This window comes from Felis catus, chromosome B3 (genome assembly GCF_018350175.1).
Source record: "Felis catus isolate Fca126 chromosome B3, F.catus_Fca126_mat1.0, whole genome shotgun sequence".
Taxonomy (NCBI): Eukaryota; Metazoa; Chordata; class Mammalia; order Carnivora; family Felidae; genus Felis; species Felis catus.
In genome coordinates, this window is record NC_058373.1 from 137,839,676 (window position 1) to 137,862,499 (window position 22,824).

General features: G+C 55.2%; 1 protein-coding gene and 1 long non-coding RNA gene across 4 annotated transcripts in view; one reads left to right on the top strand and one right to left on the bottom strand.

Moving 5' to 3' along the window:
* CLMN (calmin) overlaps window positions 1-9,517 on the bottom strand; it is a 113,230-nt gene extending 103,713 nt beyond the window's left edge. The window contains 1 exon segment of the mRNA XM_023256004.2: window positions 9,362-9,517. Coding sequence (XP_023111772.2) covers window positions 9,362-9,443 — 82 coding nt within the window. The 5' untranslated portion in view covers window positions 9,444-9,517.
* A 409-nt stretch (window positions 9,518-9,926) lies between these two features.
* On the top strand, window positions 9,927-17,307 carry LOC109501007. Of its 3 annotated transcripts, none has more exons than XR_002158958.3 (6): window positions 9,927-10,089; window positions 11,111-11,208; window positions 11,292-11,450; window positions 12,875-13,067; window positions 15,234-15,898; window positions 17,023-17,307. It is a non-coding gene; the product is annotated as an uncharacterized LOC109501007 (long non-coding RNA). The 3 variants fall into 3 exon arrangements; XR_006599962.1 differs by lacking the exon at window positions 9,927-10,089 and adding an exon at window positions 10,317-10,812 and having other exon boundaries at window positions 11,292-11,516; XR_002158956.3 differs by lacking the exon at window positions 9,927-10,089 and adding an exon at window positions 10,317-10,812.
* The last annotated feature ends 5,517 nt before the right edge of the window (window positions 17,308-22,824 follow it).

Genomic DNA, 22,824 nt, shown 5'->3' on the forward strand with positions numbered 1-22,824 from the left:
CTTGATAGCCGCCATTTGCAATTCATTCGCGCGTTTGTTTCCTGTTGTGGCTGTGACAAATTACCACATGCTGAGTGGCTTCAAAGGACACCAATTTATTATCTAACATTTTTGTAGGTCAGAAGCCCGCGATGGGTTTGACGGACTAAAATCAACGTTCTCAGCGGAACTGCACTCCTTCTGGGGAACTCTTAGGGAGGACTCCATTTCTTCTCTCTTCCAGCTTCTAGAAGCTGCTGCTTCAGCTCACGGCCCCTTCCTACAACGCTATCACTATGACCTGCTTCCAGTCATCTGCCCCCCTCCCCCTCTCTTTCTCTCCCCCTCTGGCCCTCCTGCCTCCCTAAGGATGCTTGAGATTCACTGGACCCAGCTGGATAATCCAGGATAATCTCCCCATCTCAACATCGACATTCACTTAATCGCATCTGCAGAGTCGCTTTACCAAGTGAGGTAACGTAACCCCAGGTTCCGGAGATTAGGATGTGACTCTCTTTGAGGGCACGGGGCTCAGCCTACAGCAACACAGCAAACAGTTCCAAAGACCTAATCCATAGTAGGGGCTCACAGGATGAGCCACTCAGGGACCCACTCAGGGGGCTCTCCCGTGTCCAGAGGAAGAGGCTGTGATTTCTGCCCAGGCAGGTGCAGGCGAGGTTCCAGGAGGCTGCTCTAGGCCAGGTCGTGGTCATTCTCTGCAGGAGTCATGCAGACAAACGTACAGGGACAAGGACAGGCAGGCCTGGGGTGGGGGTGGGGGGGCGTGCAGCGGGGTCTGGTTCATTCCAGGAAGGACGGGAGAAGGGTGGGGGGGGGGGCGAGCACACAGCAGGGCTCCTTCCTGAGGGCAAAGAAGACTGAACCAGGGAAGGATCTCGGGCCGCCCGGATGAACTGGGATTAGAGGTGCTGGAGGCAGCTGGGCAGTGGTCCTAGCAGTTGAGGAGGAGGATGTTGGCAGAGGCAGGTGAGAAGGGAAAGGCGAGAGGACCAGGGCTGACGCGGGAGGGGAGGGCGAGCGGAGGATGCAAATGTGAGGGCTCAGTGACTTCACCACCCAACCGGCAGGGTCATCTCCGGGCCCCTCCCCACCCCCCGCCCCAGTTCCCAGGTACAAGGCCTCAGAACCCTGCTTTTTAAGTATGTCATACCATCGAGGATTAAAAATAGTTTAAAAGAGGAGAGGGATATAAATATCGCTGAGGTTCCTGCCTACATGGAGAGCCCCCCAGGAGAGAGAAGCAGGAGTGGGGCATGACGTCGTCAGAGCCCTAAAGGTCCTTCCAATCGGGCCCCCAGGTCTGCACAGCAACATGACTGCAGGGCTTCTGTAGGTCCCCCAGATCCTCCCGGGCCTGTCCTCGTCCTCGGGGGACTTTGGACTATAATCTCCCGGAGGCAGTGTCTCAGAGGGCTCGGGAAGGGGCAGAAGAAGAGGAAAAGGTCAGCTGCACGGGCTACTTGCGAGACCGCTTCCCTGTGCTCCCCCCGACCCCCACCCCGGCCACGATCCTACTGAAGAGCCGACACCCACCCACCAGCATACACCCCCCTGCTCTCTGGTTGCAGAGAGCAGATTTGCAATTACAGAGTTTCCCCGCCCCCAGCGTCCCCCCTGGATTGGGCCTCGCCTCACCCCCAGATGCCTGCAGCACCCCCCTTAAGCACCCTCAGTCCTAACTCGCTTATCTCAGCCTCGTGATGTGCACTGGGGACTCCTGCAGTGGCCCATTCACCCCTCTGTGCCAGCTCCCCGGATTTCGGGAGGACTCGGTAACTGCCCTTTGGCTGAATGGCCAGGCTTCAAGGGCAAGTCCTTTACTAAGGCAGGGCCAGAACCCGCCCTAGGCACGAACCTACCCTCCGAGAAACGAGCCTGGGCCGTTGTACAGGCAACAGGCATCCCCTGCTGATGTCATCCCAAGCATCCCCTACCTGTCCTGTGCCAAGTCTGGGTTTAGAAGAGAGGTCCCTGCCATCCCACTGCAAGCTCTCTGGTTTCCCACGGCCCAAAGATTAAATAACCAAATCGTAAATGTTTTTGGTTCTCTTTTAAAGTTTATTTACTTTGAGAGAGAGAAAGGGAGCACGAGCAGGGGAGGGGCCGAGAGAGAGGGAGACAGAGAGTCCCAAGCAGGCTCGCCCGGCGCGGGGCTCAAACCCACAAACCGTGAGATCACGACCTGACCCGCGACCGAGAGACGGACGTTCAACCAACCGAGCCACCCAGGCGCCCCAGCCTTTTCGGTCTTGTGGGTGCTTCCCCGTCACGACGATGTAGTGAGCGTCGTAGTGCGAAAGCAGCCCTGGACAGTATGCAAACAAACGAGCACAGCTGTGTTCCAATAAAACTTTATTCACCAAAGCAGCCCGCGGGCCAGATTCGGCCGGCAAACCATAGAGTGCCACGCCCCCTGCTCTGATACAATTCATGAGAGAAAAGGAGGCAGTCCGGTGAGGGGGGAGAAAAACCCACCAAAGATTCTTTAAAGCCACATTTGTGATTTGCGATGCCGCCTCTAATTCCTTCTGTGACACAGTCTACCACTGTAAAAAAAAAAAAAAAAAAAAAATGATGTGCAGGGAGGGGGTGGGAGAAATAAGAAAAGGTTTCTATGGGAACAGGGAGTTCACTTTGAACCGTTCCATCACTAAAAAGACAATTACTTTCTTTTTCTCACTTCCCCTCTGAAGAGGGCAGGCGTGACCTCAGGCTGCTTGGGCAGGACAGTGCCCGGTGCCTCAGCTGTTCCAGTCAAAAGTTAAATGCCAGAGTGTTCCATGGGTCAGGGAGGGCCGTTAATGTAATCTGGGCCTCTTGGGCAAGGGGCGGCGTCCCCACGGCGCTGAATCGAGGCAGGAGCTCGGCCTCTCTCACGAGGCTGCCCACCCCAGGCAGCTCTGGGGGGCCCCAATGGCGTCAAGGCCACGGCCACTAATAAGCGTCCCTGCGGCAAAACCTCTTCCCAGGCCCGCTGCCAACTGACTGAGGCCCCCTCTTGCTACCGACAAACCTTTTACGGGATGGCTCCTGAACGCTCTTGTTCCTCAATACAAACGTGGGGGACGGCGGGGGTCCCTACTTTGCCCTGACCGTGGGTGGGTCACGATACCCTCCTGGGCACTCTGCCCCGCTCGTTCAGAGGTGTTCCAGCCCTTCCCCGGGCTTGTCACAGGAGCCGTAATTGAGCAGCCAAGACTAAACCAAGAAGGCACGTCATTTACGGAGGGGTGCTTCTATAACAAACTTATCAACTGCAACCTTTCCTCCGGCGGACCCTTAGTGGCGGGGAACGGGGGAGGGGAGTCCCTAGCCCCTGACAGTGAAAAGAACCCAGCGGCGCGACCGGCCGCGTTCAGCTCCGCCCACCGTCACATGCAGGCTGCCCGCCTGTGCCAGGGACTGGAACTTGGGTGCCTTTACGCGGCCATATGCTCCATTCAGGCCGCGTCACTCCTCAAACCACCTTCCAAGGGGCCCGTCCAAGCCCAGCCCTCTCGTCTTGCAATGAGGAAACTGAGGCACAGCCATGGGAAGACATGTGCCAGGACCCAGAGCCAGGCCTTCAGCCTCCAGCTCCTGGCTAGGGCTTCCCAGAGCTGCACAGCACGCTCCGCCTGGAAAGGCCCCCCCAGAGAAGAGTCCACACCCCGAGTTAGGGGTGGAGCCAGGTCTGGAACGTGGGCTTTGGGAGGCAAAATCCACAGTTAACTCAAAGCCTGTGGCCCGACTCCAGCAGGGAGCACCCCCCCCCCACCCCGCCACCGCCAAAATGTTCTACATGAGGATTTATTCTTTAGAAGAAAGCACACAGATCAGGACTGGGGTCCTTATAGGCAGCGGGTTGTGCATTTGATTTTGTACTCATACAGAAACCTCTGGCGTATTTGCTGCGTCCTCCAAGAGCTGGGGGGAGGCGGGGGCAGGAACGATTCCTCCTCGGTGCCTTCTCTTCCCTGGGTGCTGGGTAACTCTGACCCCAGTGACATCCCTGATCCCCCTGCGGTAGGCACAGGAGGTCTACAGATATGGAGAGAAGAGCCAGGAGGGCAGGATGCCGGGGGGCTCGGAGCCAGTGGGTGGCGGAGGGAGAGGAGACTGGTTGGCATCCCACCCCAGACCACAGAGGGTCCCGCGTGCCAGGCTAAGGGGCTTGGACTTGACCGCGTGAGCCAGTGTGGCCCAGCATTTTTCACATCACCGCGTCCACGGAAACTGATGCTATTATCCTGGGATGGACTGGGGTGCTGCCCTCGGCCCACAGTTTGGCCCTGGAGACCCGCCGAAGGGATTAGCGGGGACGTGCGCCAGGTGGCTGAGTGCTGGGTAGGCTGGAGGAGGTGACACAGGGCCCAGAGCCATAAAGAGGTCACCATAAAGAGGCAAGCATGGGGAGGGCCTGCTCCTGGGCCAGAGCCATCGCAATCACAGGCCGGGGGGGGTGGGGACGACCCGAGAGGGGCCGATCTTTCTCACCACACAGGCACCGGCCTGCCCAGAGCCCGCCTTCAGGCTGTCCTGACTTTCCTTCCTGCTCCGTGCCCCGGAGACTCTGTGCAGTCGGGCTTCCTCCTGCTCGGCACTCAAGGCCTGACCGCCAACGCCCCTCCTCGGACGGGCCTTCCCAGCTCCCCGCCCTGAGGCTACCAGCTCCTCCCTTGGTGCCCAGTGCAAATGACTCACGGAGCTGGTGCCACGGGACGCGCGGGCTCCGTCTGACCTGGGTTCACATCCCAGCCCCACTTACAAGCCTGCGACCTCGGGCACGTCATTTGACCTCTCCACTTCCGAAAACCAGCACCCACCTCGAAGGCCGGCGGAAGACATTACAGGTGGCAGTTAGGACCGTGCCTGGCACCCAGGCGGCTCTATCAGGGGACCGAGCCGTCAGACTGCTACCACTTCTGTCTGGCGGTCAGTTCCAAGTGCCCCAAATCGCAGGTCCTGTGTGCCAAGCCCGGGCGGGATGGCTTCCCGACCGATTGGGACTGAGGGAGACACGGAGGCAGGGGTGGGGACACTGCTCTGGGGGTACTAGCCAGCAGGGCCCAGCTGGAAGGGGGGTGGGGGGGAGGGGAGGCGTCGCCCCTACGTTCCCCCAGAGCAGCAGTGGGGAGAGACTTCTGTCCGCCCAGGCCCACCTGACTCCATGCACCCCCCAGCTGCGGGTAACAGGTCTTAACCAAGCTGTTCTGCATTGCCGGGGTCAAGGTTCACAGCATCAGACCCAACAGGCGCCAGAGCAACGGGAGACGGCCGGAAGCAGGACAGGTGGGACCCCGTCTGGCTTCGGGCTCCTCAAAGGCAGGGACGAGAACCAACTGAATTTCTCGCTGCCTGCACACTGCTCAGTGCTGGGCACACGTTTGTTGAACAGAACAGAAACGTGCTGGGAATTCTGAGGGTGGCAGAGGCTTCCTACCGGAACAGGAGCATCCTCCGAATCTTGGCCCAACACCCCCCCCCATCTCTGAGCAATGGTCAGACCTGGTGGGACATCAGCTGGACCCTGAGGTCGGGTCAAAGGGGGAAAGGGGGCAGCCAGAGTCGCCTTGTCATTACGAGAGCACCAGAACCCTCACCACCCACGGCCAGGCCACGAGCTAAGGCACAGGATGGTTAACCGGCCACCTCTAACCTCAGTTCTACCCCTCAAGGCCCCAAGGAAGTGGGGCCACCAGGCGGAAGCTGCCAGCATCCTACAAGTCTATTTTCTCCTCCCTGGAAAGGTCAACGGCTTGGGCCACCTCCGTTTCCTTGAAAGGGACCCTGTGAGGGGGTCACGGGCAGCCTTTGCCCAGAGGGACACCCCCCTGTGCTCTCCACCACCGAGTCCTTGATCTGCAAACACTTATTATGAGCCATCGCCGTCAAAGGGAGCGTAGCAACGAGGGCTTCATCTGCCCCTGTGTCGGGGACAGCAAGTTGAGTGACAGGCCTCTTGGGAGAGACCGTGCTCTCTATCCAGCTCACCCCGACCTCCAAAGACAGGTCAGGAAGTGTTCGTTCCAGGGTTCTGTGGGAGATGATCTGGTGACATCACAATCCTCTCTGCTTGGACACCTGATCTCCAGTTCAGGGACATAGACGAAGGGTTCGAGGAGCAAACGCGCAGAGGTCGAGACGCCTCTGAGTCAATTTCACTATGTAGATCCATAGAGAGATGTACATGCAGGGCTGTGCTAGGGAACCGATCTTCCCTGAAATGCAGCGTCCTCAAGACTGACATTTTGGAGGAATGCCCCTGGCCCCAGGACCACAGGCGTCAAAGCTTTGTACGAAGAACAGGACTGCCTGACCATACAACAGCTGCCATGGGCAGAAGGAGGCTGGACATCCTCCTTGGTCCCTCCGATTACAGACTCGTGAAATGCCCACGGCCATCGCCACAACAGCTCTTGACTACCTGTGCTGTAAGCGAACGCACAGCTTTAAGCAAACCACCCTTCTGCCTGGGCTCCTCCTGCCCTCCCTTGACTGCCACCCACACGGCGTTCAGATGAATGAGCCCCCCCACCCCCACCCCGCCCGTGGCCCGCATAGCTGGTGAGCCAGACATATCCGGGCCCGGCGACACCCACCAGCTGCTTTGGGCAGAGGCTCGAAGCACAGCGAGCGGGGCCTTCTGGACGTGGCCCTTTGGTCGAGACTTCTTAAGTACCACGGAGACAAGGAGAGGAACTATCTGCTAAGCATCCAGTCAAAAGACAGGGGAGCCGAGGGAACATTGGAGAGAGAGGATGCACCCCGGGCCCCACCTCCTGTCCCACGGCAGCAAAGCCAAGGGCCAGCAGGCCAGCACCTCCACAGCGCAAGCATCCCCCCAGGGGATGGACAGTTTCACAAGAGCCCCAAACTGCAAACAACCCAAATGTCCCTCGGCGGTGAGCAGACCAACAAAGCGGGGTGCTTCCAGGCGACAGAAGAGTCCAATGACAAGGAACTACATGTTGCCTGGGTCCAGGGCTGGGAGCTAACAGATGCGCACGCGGACAACCGGGGAGCTGTTTCAAGCCGTGAAAATGTTCCAAGACTGGATTGTTGGGATGTCTGCCCAACTCTGGAGACTTACTAAAAACTACTGGATGGTAAACTTAAAACAGGTGAATTTTATGGTATGTGAATCGTACCTTAATAGTCTACAAAAACTGAAGAAATACAGGCCAGGACGTGGATGAATTGCACCAACATCCCGTGGAGTAAAAAGGGCCAGTTCAAGAGTATGGATTGTACTCTTCTGTTTTACGTGACGTTCTAGAGGCAAAACTATACTAATAAAGATCAGAATAGTAGTGGCCCTGTGTGCGTGTGTCACCTACTGGGAAGAGCGATGAGGCACCCATCCAGGGTACTGGAAATCATTAACATCTTGATCCGGATGGTGGTTACCACAGGTTATCCGGAGGCAAAAATTTGCTGGGCTCGCACTAAAGGTTAATGCACATTTTATACACACACAGAGCCACGTAGAAGATGTATACATAATACATATACGCACATTTAAAAGTTTACCTTTTAAAATAGCAAAGCCATTTGGATGCTCAAATTATAACTGGCATTGCCTAAAAGTGAGGACAGTTCAATGGGAGCTGAGAGAAGAGGCCATTCGGTGAACTCCTACCTAACCTTCAGAACCCATCTCAAATTGTCCCCATTCAGTGAAGCCTTCTCTCATCATTCTAGGTATAACTGCTCAAACTGCTGAGCATCCCTTCACAAAAGTCGATCCCCGATCCCCTGTATGCCGGGAGCTGATCTTAGAGCAACGCAGGAAGTTGTGGCATTAAGAATTGGTTAGCATGTGTTTATGAAACACGCACGGACTGCTTAACGCACGCAGGCACACGCACAAACACACCACGACGGCCCAAACCACATGCCATCTTAGCAAAAGACACTAATTCCCACGCCCAAATAGGATGTCAGTTCTGGGGCAACAGGATCCAGATGTGAGGCTTATTATCTAAAGGGATCCAGCCTGATCCTCCTTCTTTCACACAAATCACAGCCAGAAGAGATCAGGGGAACCCAGAGCAAACTCAGGGTCCAGTGTCTACTGTACTAGCCCCCCCCCCCACCACCCTATTTCGGGTCACCTTTGCTTGCACTGTCCTTGCACAGCCTAGGGGTGGAGCCGGTCTAAATGGACTCCCAGGGAACATTCCATCAGGTGTAATGTTTAAACTCGACTGACTACCCCGCCACCCCCCGACTGCACCCTGCCTGCTGGGGCTCCCTAACCTCCAGCAGTAAAGGCAGGCACCTGCTGGGGGGGGCGGGGAAGGACGACACCCACAGTCCTATCATCTCTCTGTCCAGGTTTCCCAGCTTCTCTCTGCAGCGCCCCCGACCTTGGAATCTCTAGAAGCCCAGGTCAGCCCAGGAAACTGCTAAAGAAAGTTCCCCGGCCCAGCCAGGTCTATGTGTCTGAAGAGAGGCCGGAAGTGGAACTCTAGTTCAGCAAAGCCCACGTATGAAAAGAGAGAGAGGCTGGAACCACACCTCCAGGAAAAGCCGCTTTCTTTGGGCGGGTGGGTGGGTGAATGGGTTACCGGGCGACTGTGGGTGACTTTTTCCCTTTAACTATTGTCGTGCTTTCGAAGTTTCCACAATGAATAAACTCTTAATACACTTCACGTGTGGTGGGAGCCACCCCTAGCCCTTGGGACTCCGTGACCTCCCAAGTTTCTCTTTCACCTTGTGACAAGGTAGCCGCGGGTCCCAGCGTCCCGGGCCGGCGGGCGGGGCCTGTCGCCCACTCCCCAGTGGAGCCTCGGCCAAGGGAGGGGCCGCTCCCTGCCGCAAAGTGGCCCGAATGGGCTGGGAGCCTGCTGAGCCCCCGTCCCCCCACCCATCCGTGCCCCTGGCCCCGGGTCCCGGCCCACCCCCTCAAGCGCCGCCCCCCAGCCCGTTCCCTGAGCCTCAGAGGTACTTGGGAGGTGTGCAAGCTCACACACACGCACGCGCGCGCGCGCGCACACACACACACACACACACACACACACACAGTCGCACTTTCTCCTCCCTCCCTGACCTGGGCCACCGCCCCCAAGAGCCCACACGTTCAAACTTGGCCAAACTCGCAGCAGGGGCTTCAGGGGAGCCGTGACGTCCCCCCAAAGAAAGCGGGACCCCCAACACACACACACACACACACACACACACACACACACACGCACGTGTGCCGCCCCACCCCCTGGGCGACAGCAAATCTCGGGGGCGGCTGTCTCGGCCCCCTCCCCCAGCAAGTGACACGAGCGGGGTCGGCCGGGCCAGGGGCCACCCGACCGGGCGTCGCTCCCCGGGGGGTGGGGGGCGGGAGTCGGGGCGGGGGTGGGGGTGGGGGCCGGGGGCGCCTTACCTTGCAGGTTCTGGACGCGGATGTCGCTGATCTGCCCGATGAGCTCCTCGCGCTGGAACCAGTCCCATTCGTGCGCAGCCATGAAGCGCGGGCGGCGGGCCGGGGCGCCGGGGCCGGGCGCGGGCGGCGGGCGGAGAGCCTGGCGGGCGAGGGCGCCGCGGAGCCGGAGCAGCGGCGGCGGGCGGCGGGCGGGGCGGGCGCGCGGTCGGGCCGCCCCCGCCGCGGGCGGGCAGCGGGCGGGCGCGGGGCGGCGGGTGCGGGGCGCCCGGCTGGCGCTCACTCCCCCGTCCGGGGGCGGGGGCCCCGGGGGGGGGGGCGAGGGGCGGGGCGGGGCGGGGGAGGGAGGCTGGGCTCGGGCCGGTTTCTTTCCCCCCCCACCCCGGGGGTGTTTGTTGCTTGGATTGTTTGGTCGCAAACGGGCGGTGATGAGACACGGGGTCCCGGCCCCCAGATTGTGATGTCTCAGGGGGCGGGGGGCGGGGCGACGCCGCGAAGCAGCGGGGGGGGGGGGGGGGCGGGGTGAGCCCGCGGGTCCCAGCGCCTGGTCCGCGGGAGGGCCCGCCCCCTGCCACCCGGCCCCCGGCCCCTCCACGCACCCCTGTCCCAGGGACGGCCAGGCAGACAGCCCTCCACCCCAGGTCCCCGGCCTCCGCACAATTCAGAGGCCACCTCTGCGGAGGGGAGGGCCGTGCGAGGCCGTGCGCCCCCGCGGGCACCTGGGGGGAACGGTGAGAACCCGGGTAGGGGCGAACAAATGCAGAGATGGAGTTAAGGGGGAGACTCTCCTCTGCCTCCAGATTGGGGAGCCGCAGCGAGAAAGACTTCTTTCTTAGGTTTGGCTATTGGAAACCTTCTCCCTGCGGATCCCGTCCAGAGATGACCCCAGATTGTGGGAAGCAGGGAGAAGCCTGACACCCCCATCGCCACCACCCCGTGCAGCCGGGGGGGGGGGGGGGCACCCTCTCTGGGGCTTTACTGAAAATGAGTAAGGGCCTTCCCGGTGGAGGTGGGGGAGTGTTTGTTACCGTTTCTTTTAACTCTTGAGAGTTCCAGGATCTTATCTTGTTTGGGGCTCACAACCCATACTTTCAGGCAGAGTTCCTAGCTGCTTTCAAAAACATGGAAAAAGTGAGGTCCCGGAGTCTTGGAATTTACCCGAGGCTGAAGAATGATCTAGGGGCATGAGGTCCAAGCTCCTAGCTCACTACTTGGACCCTCTCCTGAGACCTGTGGAAGGCACATGGGCGCACACACAGAGACAGAGAATGGCTTATATATGGGGTGTTACAAGAGAAAAAAAATGGGCATAAACATAGGTTGTGTTCATCATTGCCAAGTTCATGCTACTGAACTACTAGGAACCCAGATGGTTGGGCTACTTCCTAATTAACAAATAACTATGCAGCCCCCACTGGTACACAGACCCTGTGTCCTTGAGGCAGGGCCTTAAGGTGAGTGAATCCACTCTCTGACTCAGACTCCTGAGTGGGGTTGGGGTGGGCGGGGGGGTAGGCAGTGGAGTGGACAGCCAACAACCAAGAAACAAAAATACAGACGGAGGTGACTTCCAGAAGGGAGAAAATCCACTGGAGGGAGTAGTTGGGATAGGGAATGGTCTGGAGAGATCTCTGGGTGGGGCTGACTTTAGAGCTGGACTGGAAGGATGAGGGGAGCCACCACTGGGCAAGCAACTTGGGCAGGGCCAGTGGGCACAGGCCCCAGTGGCTTCCTGTGTGCTGCCCTCTTCAGGTGCCAGGGCCCCATCGGGGACCCAACGTCAAAGCCAGATGAGCTGACCAGACAGGGGGGAAGTTTAACCAGAGGATGCACCGAAATGCAATGTCAAGGTGGGAAGCTCTGGAATGATTTTTCTTTCTTCTTGTTCTGTCTGCCAAGTTTCTCACCATGAGCACATATTTTTTATCATCAGGCAGAAGACCAGCAAATTCTTTTTTAACCTCTCAAGACCCTTTCCAAGAGTCCCCAGCCTGTCCCAGCTCTCCTCATCTGCGGCTCTGGAAGCCCAGTGGAGGCCCACGGAGCCAATGGGCACTCACGGGTGCCTGGGCGCATGCCTCCCGGATTCGAGGTTGGAGCTGCTTTCTCCCCGACCGGGTTTGAGAGCCTGTGTTCATTTCACACTCCAGGGAGCAAGGTCTGCTTCTGTGTCCTCCGGAGCTGGGTGCTAGTAGCCAGGCACTTAATTTTGCCCCATCTGCTAGCTACCTCCCGTTTTTACACTTCAATTTATTTTCCATAATTGCTATGGAGGGGGGAGTTCGGCTGAAAATCGTTTTCTTTACAAAGCAAAGAGCCAAGACAATCAGACTGTCTCCATCCAGAGGCGGGTCTCAGGGAACAGAAGGCTTTAAACAACGAGGTGGGGATGTTAAGCTGCAGGGATGGGCCATTTGTCACGACACAAAGATGTGAATGGAAGTCTGCATCTTTGAGGAGCATTTGTGTGAGGAACACTGTGTAGGCAGTAACAACTCCCTGGCAGGGAGGGGCTGTGATCGCCACTGATTGAGCACCAACTGTGTACTAGATGTCGGTGCAGAGAAATTCTTTGTACCAAGGTGCAGAGAATTTTAGGTGGTTTTCAAGACGGACTAGGACCCGTCTAAGCACACGAACCGGCACTAAGCTCGAGGCTGGCCCCCAACAGGTGCTTGAATATTCACTGAGCTTGTGTGTCAATATCACCCCTCTTTCCTTCAGTCTCTCTGGACCCTGGCCCTCCCTGATTGGTCCCTGTGCCGCCTTCTTGCCCATCAATCCTGGTTTTGCACTTTTCTACCCAGGATGTGGGATTGCAGGGTCTGGCCACACCCCAGTCACCTATAGGCGTTGGCTCACTCTGCTCCCTTTGAAATGCCCTTGCCCTCCCCTGCTCTGTACTCCTGCTTTACCTAGCACACCGCTGCTAACTCATGTTCATCTCAAGAGAACCTCCTCCAAACCCCCAAAGCCCAGCTGAGTGCCCACCTCCTACAATTCCCATAATATTCAGCACAATCCCATAATATCCTACGAACCCCTATCTTAAGATGTCGCATCATGATTATGTTTACTTGGTGGTTTCCCCACGTAAGCTGTGTCGTTGAGAACAGGGGCTGAGTCTCATTAATTTCTCTGTCTGAGCACTTAGCACACTGCCTGGCACCAAATGAGGTCTCATGTTGAGTGGATGGATGGATGGATGATCCAGTATAGGCCTGAACTCACAAAGCAAGGACCAAATGACAAATAGTTGATCCCCATGTCCTGGGCTCAAGTCACCTTCTGCAGAGGCAGTAAGAAAAAATATTCACATACCGGCAGCGAGTAAAGCACACATTCCCGGGCCCCAGGCAAATACCACACTGTACCTTCCTTGGGTGTGTACAACTTCCTGTATCTGGAGCACCAGCTGGGAGAGGTTGTCATGTGACATCCATGGGCATTGACGTTATTTGCCTCTTACCTGAATTAACAGTTCTATTTTTCTTTTGCCTTTTTATTTTGGGGAAGGAAAAGTACTCTGCCTGAAGGCCTGGCTTCCCGGGAGTTTCCAGAAACTGATTTTCTAGAAATTGCCCAATGCCGCTAGAATCTATGCCATTGTTTAAAACTGACTTCTGCCAAGGGAAAGGACGTGGAGTCAGAGGATCGCAAAGAATCCCTGGATAGGACCTCAGAGATCAAGTCCAACCTCCCTCCCTCTGTAAGGACTTTTTTTTTTATTTTTTATTTTTGTAATTATTTATTTTGGGGGGGGAGAGAGAGAGAGGCAGAACGTGAGTGGGGGAGGGGCAGAGAGAGGGAGACACAGAATCCCAAGCAGGCTCCAGGCTCTGAGCTGTCAGCACAGAGCCCGACGAGGAGCTCAAACTCACAAACTGTGAGATCATGACCTGAGCTGAAGTTGGATGCTTAGCCGACTGAGCCGCCCAGGTGCCCCCAGGACCTCTAAAACATCTGGCCCAAGGATCTTCCTGCTTCTGTTAATGGCGATGGATAACTTCTGGCAGATAATCTGGACAGAGGGTTTGCACATCCACATCTCACACCCCCTTTGGGAAGGATTAAGAACAACAAAGATAACCGCAGTGTACCCCCCCACCCCCAGCCACTTGCAGGAGAGGAGTGTGACGGGGGCTCCAGCCGGTGGGAAGCTGCCTTCTCTGGTCATGGTCGTGACCCGTTACACATGCACAGCACTGTGGGTTTGGATGGCCCCTCTGCGGCCAGGGCTCAGCTGGTCTCCACAGTGACCTCCTGAGGCCAACCGAGCAGGGTCATTTTTAGGTGGTGCTTAAAGCGGCCCAGACGCCATCCCAAGGTCGCAGGGTAGGGCAAAAGCACACTTTGTTTTTTGTTTTGTTTTGTTTTAATTTTTTTTTCAACGCTTATTTATTTTGGGGACAGAGGGAGACAGAGCATGAACGGGGGAGGGGCAGAGAGAGAGGGAGACACAGAATCGGAAACAGGCTCCAGGCTCTGAGCCATCAGCCCAGAGCCCGACGCGGGGCTCAAACTCACGGACCGCGAGATCGTGACCTGGCTGAAGTCGGACGCTTAACCGACTGCGCCACCCAGGCGCCCCAGGCACACTTTGAACTATACTTCTCACGGCCTGCCCACATCACCCACATGCGACTGGACTTGGGCTGTGGACCAGACGAACACTTAGCAATTTGGTATTAGTCACGTATACTTAGGTATTGTCGTGTTTACGTGACATTTTTGAAAAGATTTCGCCGTCGTATGAAACCTGTTGGGAATTTCAAGTTAATTTCAAGTAAGTCCAGTTAAGAGGCTATAGTGGATCCTAGATAGATTAACCAATGGTGATTCTTCAAAAAGCCCAAGAATACTTCCTGGGTAGAGGGTCTGCATTATGATGTCACAAGGCCTTCCCTGTAGCATGAAGACCACCCCCGCCCCCCCCCCGCCCCCGCAGCCTCATTTATTCATTGAACAAACACTGGTTGAATGACTACCCATGCCCTGGCCCCATACTAGGACCCAACAGTGGACAAACCCCAGAATCTGCCTGTGAATCCCTGCTCAGGGGGTTGGACTTTGTCGTCAGGGCAGAGAGGAGCCTTTGGAGGACAAAACTGGGTCAGATTGGCCCTTTAGTTGTGGTGTGGAGAAAGGGTCGGAGGTGGAGGCTAGGAGCTTGGGACCCTGTTGGTCTCAGGGACACGGGGGTAAAATGGCGGTAACCCACAGGGGAGCAGCGGCTATAGAGACAGATTCTCCGCTGTTCAAGACGGTGGAGGTGACCATACCTGTGGCTGGCTTAGGAATATTGTGGCGTCTGCTTCTAGTATTTGTGCATGTCTGTTACACCTACATTGTGCAAATTCCTCAGGAAGGCCTTGTAAGCAGGGCCGCCCAGTTCATCTTTGTATTTCCAGGGCCCAACACGGCACTGGACGGTCCTCAGTATTAGTGGTGTGTGTGACTCAACATGTTCTATTTAAACTTCACCCACCAGTAATTATTTTTTTTAATTATTAAAAAAAATTATTTTTTTACATTTATTTATTTTTGAGAGACAGAGAGAGACAGAGCACAAGTAGGGGAGGGGCAGAGAGAGGGGGAGACACAGAATCCAAAACAAGCTCCAAGCTCTGAGCTGTCAGCACAGAGCCCAACACGGGGCTTGAACTCACAAACCATGAGATCGTGACCGGAGCCCAAGTTGGACATTCAAGCGACAGAGCCACCCAAGCGCCCCACCAACCAGTAATTATTAAAACTCTTTGAGCCCCGGGCTCCTCAGAAGGGTCAGGGTCTCCTCCACGCCTTAGGAGCGCCAGCTCTCTGCCAATTTTTTTTTCCTGCTGACTCTTTCCCAATGTTTTCTGTCTGCCTCCAGGAATCCCGTAGGACATGATGCAAAGGCTGGTGGCAGAGAGAGATGCTGAGAAGCAGAAGGAATCAGGCTCGAGAAAAAAGGAGGGAAGATATGTGGTGTGGTGGACAGTGGGCAGATGGTAATGGTCTGAGCTGTGTGACCTCAGGCACGTTCTTAACCTCTCTGGGCCTCTGTGCTTTTATCTGTAAGATAAAAGAGTTCCTGCCGGGCAGGGTGGCTGTGAGATCAAAGACACATATATAGAGAAGAGATGCTCCGGTGAGACTTCAGTAAGATTCAAATCATTTCTATGGCATAAAATGAACCACGCTCAGAAGAAAAATTGTCCCTCAACTTGGAAGATTACCTATAATGTAAAATATTAATGCGTTCTCTGGGATTTTATTAATTTTTTTCTGGTATGTGTAGGTGTTGATGGGTGGTTTAAAAAAAAAATCTGCTTCCCTAAGTAGACAGCACCGGATGTCCCAATTTCCACAAATAAAACCCTTCATTTCTTCCAGGTTTGAATAGTCAAAGGCTGCTTCCCTAGAGACAGTGCTGCTAATTTTTTTTTTTTTTTTTGCAGACATTAGAACACTATTTAAGGAGAGTATATTTTCCAGTAAAGCAAATGATGAAAACCTTTTCCCCGGCGATGTGGGAGATGTTGGCAATATGGAGAGGTGGGGAGAGACAGGATGCTGTGGACCCAGCAAAAACACCCTCTATTGTTGTTTGCAACAACATTGCAGAAATATATATATATATATTTTTAACATGTTGGAATCTAAAGCAAACTTTGTTGATGATAATCCCAAGAGGGGTGATTTTAAAAGCCCAAACTTGGTGCCAATAGAATCCCTGGGCCAGCCCCTCCAGCCGGCGGCGCCAGCACAGGCAAGCCCATTTCAACAAAGTTACTGTGTATCTCTTGTCTGCTGTGCAGCTAACAGCTACTAAGAGCTCACTATTTGCCAAACATTGAGTCCAGTGCTTTGCATTATCTCATTTAATCCTTTGAAGGAGGTACTATTACCGTCTTGATTTTATTGATGGAAACTAAGGACCAGAAGAAGTTCGGTAGCATCCCCAAGGTCACACAGGTCGTAGGTTAACAGAGACGAGACTTGACCTCAAATATTATGCAGAAACCGAGTCTGATCTTTCTGCTCTGTACCCTTTTGGAACCTGCCCAGGCAACTAAGTGGAACCATTCATATTAGGGAGTCACTGGAAAATAAATCCAGCCAACTGTTAGCCTTATGGAAACAAGATGACCGGAGGCACCTGTCCCCTAATAGGTCAGGAACAAAAATACTCGCTCCATTGCCCTCTGTGGGGACATTTCTTAGGTTTATGTGAAATGCTGGCAGGCATTTCCACGGCTGACCCCTGTACATCTCAAATGGCAACTTATCTTTGTAAAGAACCCTCAGTGTGTCTCTGCTAGAAAAGTATGTATTTCGTGCTGTGCAAATGGATTTTAACACGCAGAGTCCAAGGAGAAGGGGCAAAAGTCTGTATCCAAGCCAGCAGCAAGTCCTGTCAAGTTCATGCGATCTCCCCAAGTCCATCCTTGGTAGCTAGCATCAAATGTTAACTTTCCTATGTCCACGGCGCTCTGCAGGGTCTCACTTCTCCCCTAAATCACCCCGAGCCCCGTTCAGTCCACCTGCTCCCTTCAGTTACTCAAAAGAATTGCTCTACTAGGCAAGCCATTCTATTGCTGTTCTATACCGAGCACAAATGCATACATATTCCTCAAAATGTGTGTTCAAAATATTCACAGCACCTTTACTCTTACTAGCTACAATAACCCAAATGTCCACCAGGAGAAGAGTGGATGGATAATAGAATTCATCAACGAAGATGAGAGAGCAACACAGATGAGTCTCAAAAATCGTGATGTGGAGCAGAAGCCGGGCACAGAAGAAGCCACCCTGTAGGATACCACTGGTCAAGAGTTAAAAAAACAGAGGGTGCCTGGGTGGCTCAGTCAGTTAAGTGGCCGACTTCGGCTCAGGTCATGATCTCACGGTCCGTGAGCCCGAACCCTGTGTCGGGCTCTGTGCTGACAGCTTGGAGCCTGGAGCCTGCTTTGGATTCTGTCTCCCTCTCTCTGCCCCTCCCCTGCTCGTGCTCTGCCTGTGTCTCTCTCTCTCACAAATAAAACACTACAAAATTTAAAAAAAAGAAAAGTTAAGAACCCAGTAAGAAGTTCAAAACCACTTCCCTCTCCGTTGATAGAAGTCAGGGTAGTGGTCAGGCTGAGAGGGAGGTGGTGCAGGCAAAGGGCGTAAGGGGGCCCTCTGGGGTGCAGGGCATGTTTTGTTTCTTATGTGGGTCTGGTTACCCTGTTTTTATGCATTACGTGATACTTCACCAACTGGTGCATTTTCCTGCGTATGTTCAACAAACTGTTAAAAAATAAACGCGCAGCTCTGCCTCCTGCCAAACGGCACACCCTCTTGGCTCCACCTGGAATTCTCTACCCTCCCTCCGCCTCTCCCTGGTGAATTCCTGCCTGTTGTTCAGATGTAGCTCAGATTTTCCTTCACTGGGCAATCCTTTTCCGGTTGTATCAGTCAGTCTTGGCTGCGTAACAAACCACTCGAAAATGTAGCGACTTCTAGCAATAGTCACGAATTAGCTCATGACTCTATGGTCGCCAGTCGGGGTGGGTCTGGTGCTGGTCTCACCTGGACTCCTGTATCTGCACCTTGGCTGGGCGGGAAGCTCTGGGATGGGCTCACGTGTGTGGCAGCTGGCACGCTCTTGGTGGGGGCGCCTCAGTCTTCCTCAGTGTGGCCTCTCCAGCAGGCTGGCTGGGCTTGTCACATCACGGTCTCAGGATTCCAAGGGCCACTAAAGAGGGCCAGCCTCGATGCAGAAGCTCCTCTTAAGCCTCTGCTTGTGTCACACTTGCTACTTTCCACTGGCCAAAGCAAGTACAGAGCCAAGCTCAGATTCAGGAGCGAAAGAAATAAACTCCACCTCTGGATAGGAGGCATTATTGTGGGTATGGCTTCCAAACGATCCACCAGTGCTGCCCTCCTCAACTCCTCCCAGAGAACAGCTTCCCTCTAAGCACCCCCTGACACTTCCCCGTATGGCACCCCCCACCCCCTGTAACCCACTACCTATCTGCGGAGCAGGATGTTCATTATCTTCGTCCCTCGCTTTCCTGCGACTCACGTGCAGCTCATGCCCAGAACGGTGGCCGGGATGTGATGGGTACCACGAAATATTTGGTGAAGAAAGTCAAAAGAAGAGGAGAGAAAAAGAAAGGGAGGGAGGGAGGGAAAAGAAGGAAAGTGGAAGAAGTCCTGGAAAAATGGAGGCACTTCTTTGGCAGGGGACAGGCTGGACCATCTCTGGGAGGCGAGGCCCCCACACATGCCCCCCACTCCCCATTCATTATTCTCATCTTGGCTTTTGCATCTTGGCTGTTCTTCCCACTGGGCTTCCCTCCCACCATCTTTCTTCTGCTTGCTCAGCCCTTGGATCCTTCAGTGGGCAGCCCAAAGTCCTCCCTTCCCACCCCAGCAAACTTCCCTCCATCCTAGATATCTGCATGGATATCTAGGTCCCAAGGGGTCCCCGGCATTCATGGCCCACAGTGTGTCATGAACACATGCCCCTCGCAATGTTCAGTTGAACACCCCACCAGCCCCACGCGAAGTCTAGGTTGGCGATACCAACATTTCCGTTAAATGGATGAGAACTTTGTCTTGATGGGAGTGGCCTTTGGGGGGTGGGGGAGGGTAATGGGAGCCAAGAGACGCCCTGATGCCGGGAGGGGGTGGGGCACTAGCGGGTTGCCCTCATGGATGCCGGAGCCAGAGGATCCGGGGTTCTAAGCTCTAGGCAACAGCAGATGGAGGGCGGCCAGGGGGACGAGGAGGAACTCGCCTTCTCCTGGCTAGCAAGGGGTTGTCCTGGAATGATCGGGCCCTGGGGCAGACCTGAAGCTGCCAGGGCGATGCTCCTGTGGGCAGCGCCCGGCCACATTTTCCAAGGAATGTCAGGGCAAGCCCAGCCCACTTGCTCAGAGAAGAGATGAGCCCGATTCTCGAGAGGCGAAGGGACTTCCAAGGCCACATGGCAAATTAGGGCAACCTGAGGCTCCCAATTGAGGCCAGTGTCCTTTCTGTCTCACCCTGTCTTTCCTTATTGCCTTCCCAGCCATCCCCCTTCCCACTTCCACACCCAGCTTCCAGCCTGGTCTGTGACCCACCCAAAGGCACGAGACTAGTCACTGAGAAGGCCAATTCCCGAGGCCCGGGAGGGAAGGGTAGTGGCCGAGGGAGCAGGCTGACGAGGCAGGGGGTGCAGCCCATGATAAGCCTTCGCCACACGCCTGTCACCGTCTTCAGAATCGCGTTTCAGTAGAAACTTCTGAATGAGTGTGGGTGCATTAGTTAACTTTAACCTACACCCTTAGGGGCTGGTGTGTGAAGTAACACGATCATGAATTCCCTGGGACAGTACAGCGACCTTCAAATATGGCTTTGCTAAATTGGCACCAAAGGCTCTTGGCTAGTTAGCACGGGAGATGTTGCAAATGCTTTCTCATTGGTAAAATGAGTTGTGTGCAAGAAATGTGGTCTGCGACCAAGGCCACACCAGCCCTTCCTCTCTCTGTGAACCAAGTTCAAGGATCCTGTAAGCCCAGTGGCCTCACACCCTTCAGCGGAGCGCTCAGGGCACGGCTCCAACCTGGCCCTTGTCGCCGCTGAATGGGGCCTCTGCGACCACAAGAAACCCGGGGAGCCTCTCTTCCTTTGGGGTCCCACCTTCACTGGGGTCCTGCTTTTGGAAAAGGGTTGACCTTGCCTTGGAGCAGGCTTCGCCTTCGGGGTGCTTATCAGATGCCTTGAAGGACAGTGAGGGGTCCTCGCCGCATGCCTACGAGGTGCCAGGAACAGTTCGCGATGCCTTTCCTGTATCACCTTGTTGAAAACTTCCCATGGTAAGTGGGTAAATAAACTGTGGTACACCCGCACAACGGAATAGTGTTCCACGCAAAAGAAAAGCCAGGGAAAGTGGTAGCAAGTCGAAAAAGCTACGGGGGAGACTTAAACGCATATTACTAAGTGAAAGACGCCAATCTGAAAACAGTGCCTACTGTAGGTTGCAACTATGGAACATTCTGGAAAGGGCAGAAGTAGGTAGACGTTTAAAAAGATGAGCCGTTGCCAAGGGTTAGGGGTGGCAAGGGATGAATAGAGCACAGAGGACGGTCCGGAGAGTGGAATCACTCTGTAGGCCCCTGTGATGGTGGATACGTGTCATTATACATCTGTCAAAGCGCAGAATGTACCAGGATGTAAAGTATAGACACTGGGTAACAGACAACATGTGTCAACGCAGTTTCACCGAGGCTAACAAATGCACCACCAATGCTGGGGGACGTTGACTGTGGGGCAGGCTGTGTGTGTGTGTGTGTGTGTGTGTGTGTGTGTGAGGGCGGGGGACTTACTGGAAATCTCTATTTTCTGCTTAATTTTGCTGTGAACCTAAAACGCTAAAAAATTAAGTCTATATTCTTTTTTAAAACCTCACTGGGACCCTCTGGCCCCATTTCCCAGAGTGGGTAAGTCCCTTCATCAAGGCCTCGCAGGCAGGAAGTGATGCATCTGGGATGCATCAGGTTGTGTTGTCTGATTGGAGAACCTGAGCTGCGTTCCTTCCGGCAGCTGGGGACTGGAGGCCAGCGGGCAAACGGGCAGAGGTGGCTGAGATCATCAGAAGGGGCCCACGAATGTCCTTCCCTTGCTTTGTCCCCTGTCTGGCTCCTGCTCTGGACCAGGCCCTCCAGCCTTGCCTCTCCACCCCCCGCACCACCAAGCACCTGCTCCCGAGATCACCAGGTGGTTTCACGCTCAGCATCCTTGCTCACCTGGCTGGCCCTCTGCTGCCCTTCCCTCCCCCTCGGCCACCACCCTCCAGGCAAACCCTCACTTCTCACGGCACCACTCAGACCTCCCCACCCCTACAAAGTCCGTGAGACTGGACAGCCTATGCCCTTTACGACAGACTAACCTGAGGGCTATCCTCGCTTTGTCTCGCTTTGCTGTGTGCCCTTGAACAAGTGTCTTAACCTCTCTGAAACCTCAGTTTCCCTCACCCACACAGTAGGACACTCAAGTTTCCCTCATGGTTGTCGTGTGCATCAGAGAAAACACATCAGGCCCCGGACTTGACCTTCTGCCACATCACTGGAGTTTGAAAAATGGTACTTACTTTTTTTTTAACGTTTATTTTTGAGAGAGAGAGCACGTGCACATGCGAGAGAGAGAGAGACAGAGAGGGAGAGAGAGAGAGAGAGCATGAATGGGGGAGGGCAGAGAGAGAGGGAGACACAGAATCAGAAGCAGGCTCCAGGCCCCAAGGTGTGAGCACAGAGCCCCACGTAGGGCTTGAACTCATAAACCGCGAGACCGTGACCCGAGCCGAAGTCGAACGCTTAACCACCCAATGGTACAGCTCGACGTGAACGAAGCTTCCCAGGCACTTAGGCAGGACTCGTGGGCACCGGACAGCCTCTCCCCTTCTCTGTCCCTTGTTTGCTGGAAACGCATCCAGTCTCCCGCCCAGCCTCAGTGAATCTTTGGGGAAGAGGTTCGGCAGAGACCCTGCGGCCCATTCAAACGTCCGACTTGTCCGTTTTCACGAGCTGTGATTTGCGTGTCCCCAGTTTGCCGGGTTGCTGACCAGGTGCACAGGCATGAAATGGCACACAGGAGAAGACGGTTCGGGGAGGGATTATCCGATTCCCCAGGGTTTCTAGGTGAGGCCTCAGTCCCAGGAAAACCCATAACCCCACAACCCTGTAGAAACGACTGGGGCATACTCAGTACCTTGGTTGGATCCTGGCTCCTGTGAGGTGACAGAGGCAGGTCACCCAGTAGAAAAGACTGGCTCACCCTCCCACACACCGGCGCCTAATTTGGGAAGGAAAGGAACGCAGACACCCTGGGAAAGGTGACCTTCCCAGTTAGGGCATTCGGCCAGGCTTTGGTGACACCTCCCTATTAAAATTGATGTTCCTTTTAATCAGCAGCGATGGGGGGGGGGAGGGATTGTTTCTTAAACGCTGCTAAAGACGGTGACAGGTCCCAGGTGAGAAGGCAGGGCCCTGGCTAATTCTCCGTCGGGATGTCCCGAAGCCGAAAAGGGTTTCTGGGAGCCCCTCCCTGTGGGGAGGGCCTGTTTCCTGAGGTGGGTTGACGTGCATCTGGAAACCGCGAGTTGGCTGGCCCGTTGCCTGTAACTTCCTTTTCATTTCACGTGTCCTTCTGCCCCCAGAACCATTACTTTTGTAAGCAAAGCAGAAATGAAAGCTTCATATACCTCTCGGGCAGAGCGAGGGGGGAGGCTGCGTGCCAGCATCTGGCTCCTCGTTCGCCCCCCAAATGACTTCAAGTGAATCCACGCGATGCCCTTGCAGAGGAAAAGCACAACTATGTGTAGCACTCAAGGGGCCTAAAGCTCACTGAGGGATTCCATGCGCCCTCCTGAAGGATGCAGAGTCCCCGGTAGATGCCAGCGAGGCACTTTGGGTGTGCAGCACGGCCCCCACCCCATGACTTTGGGGCGACATAGA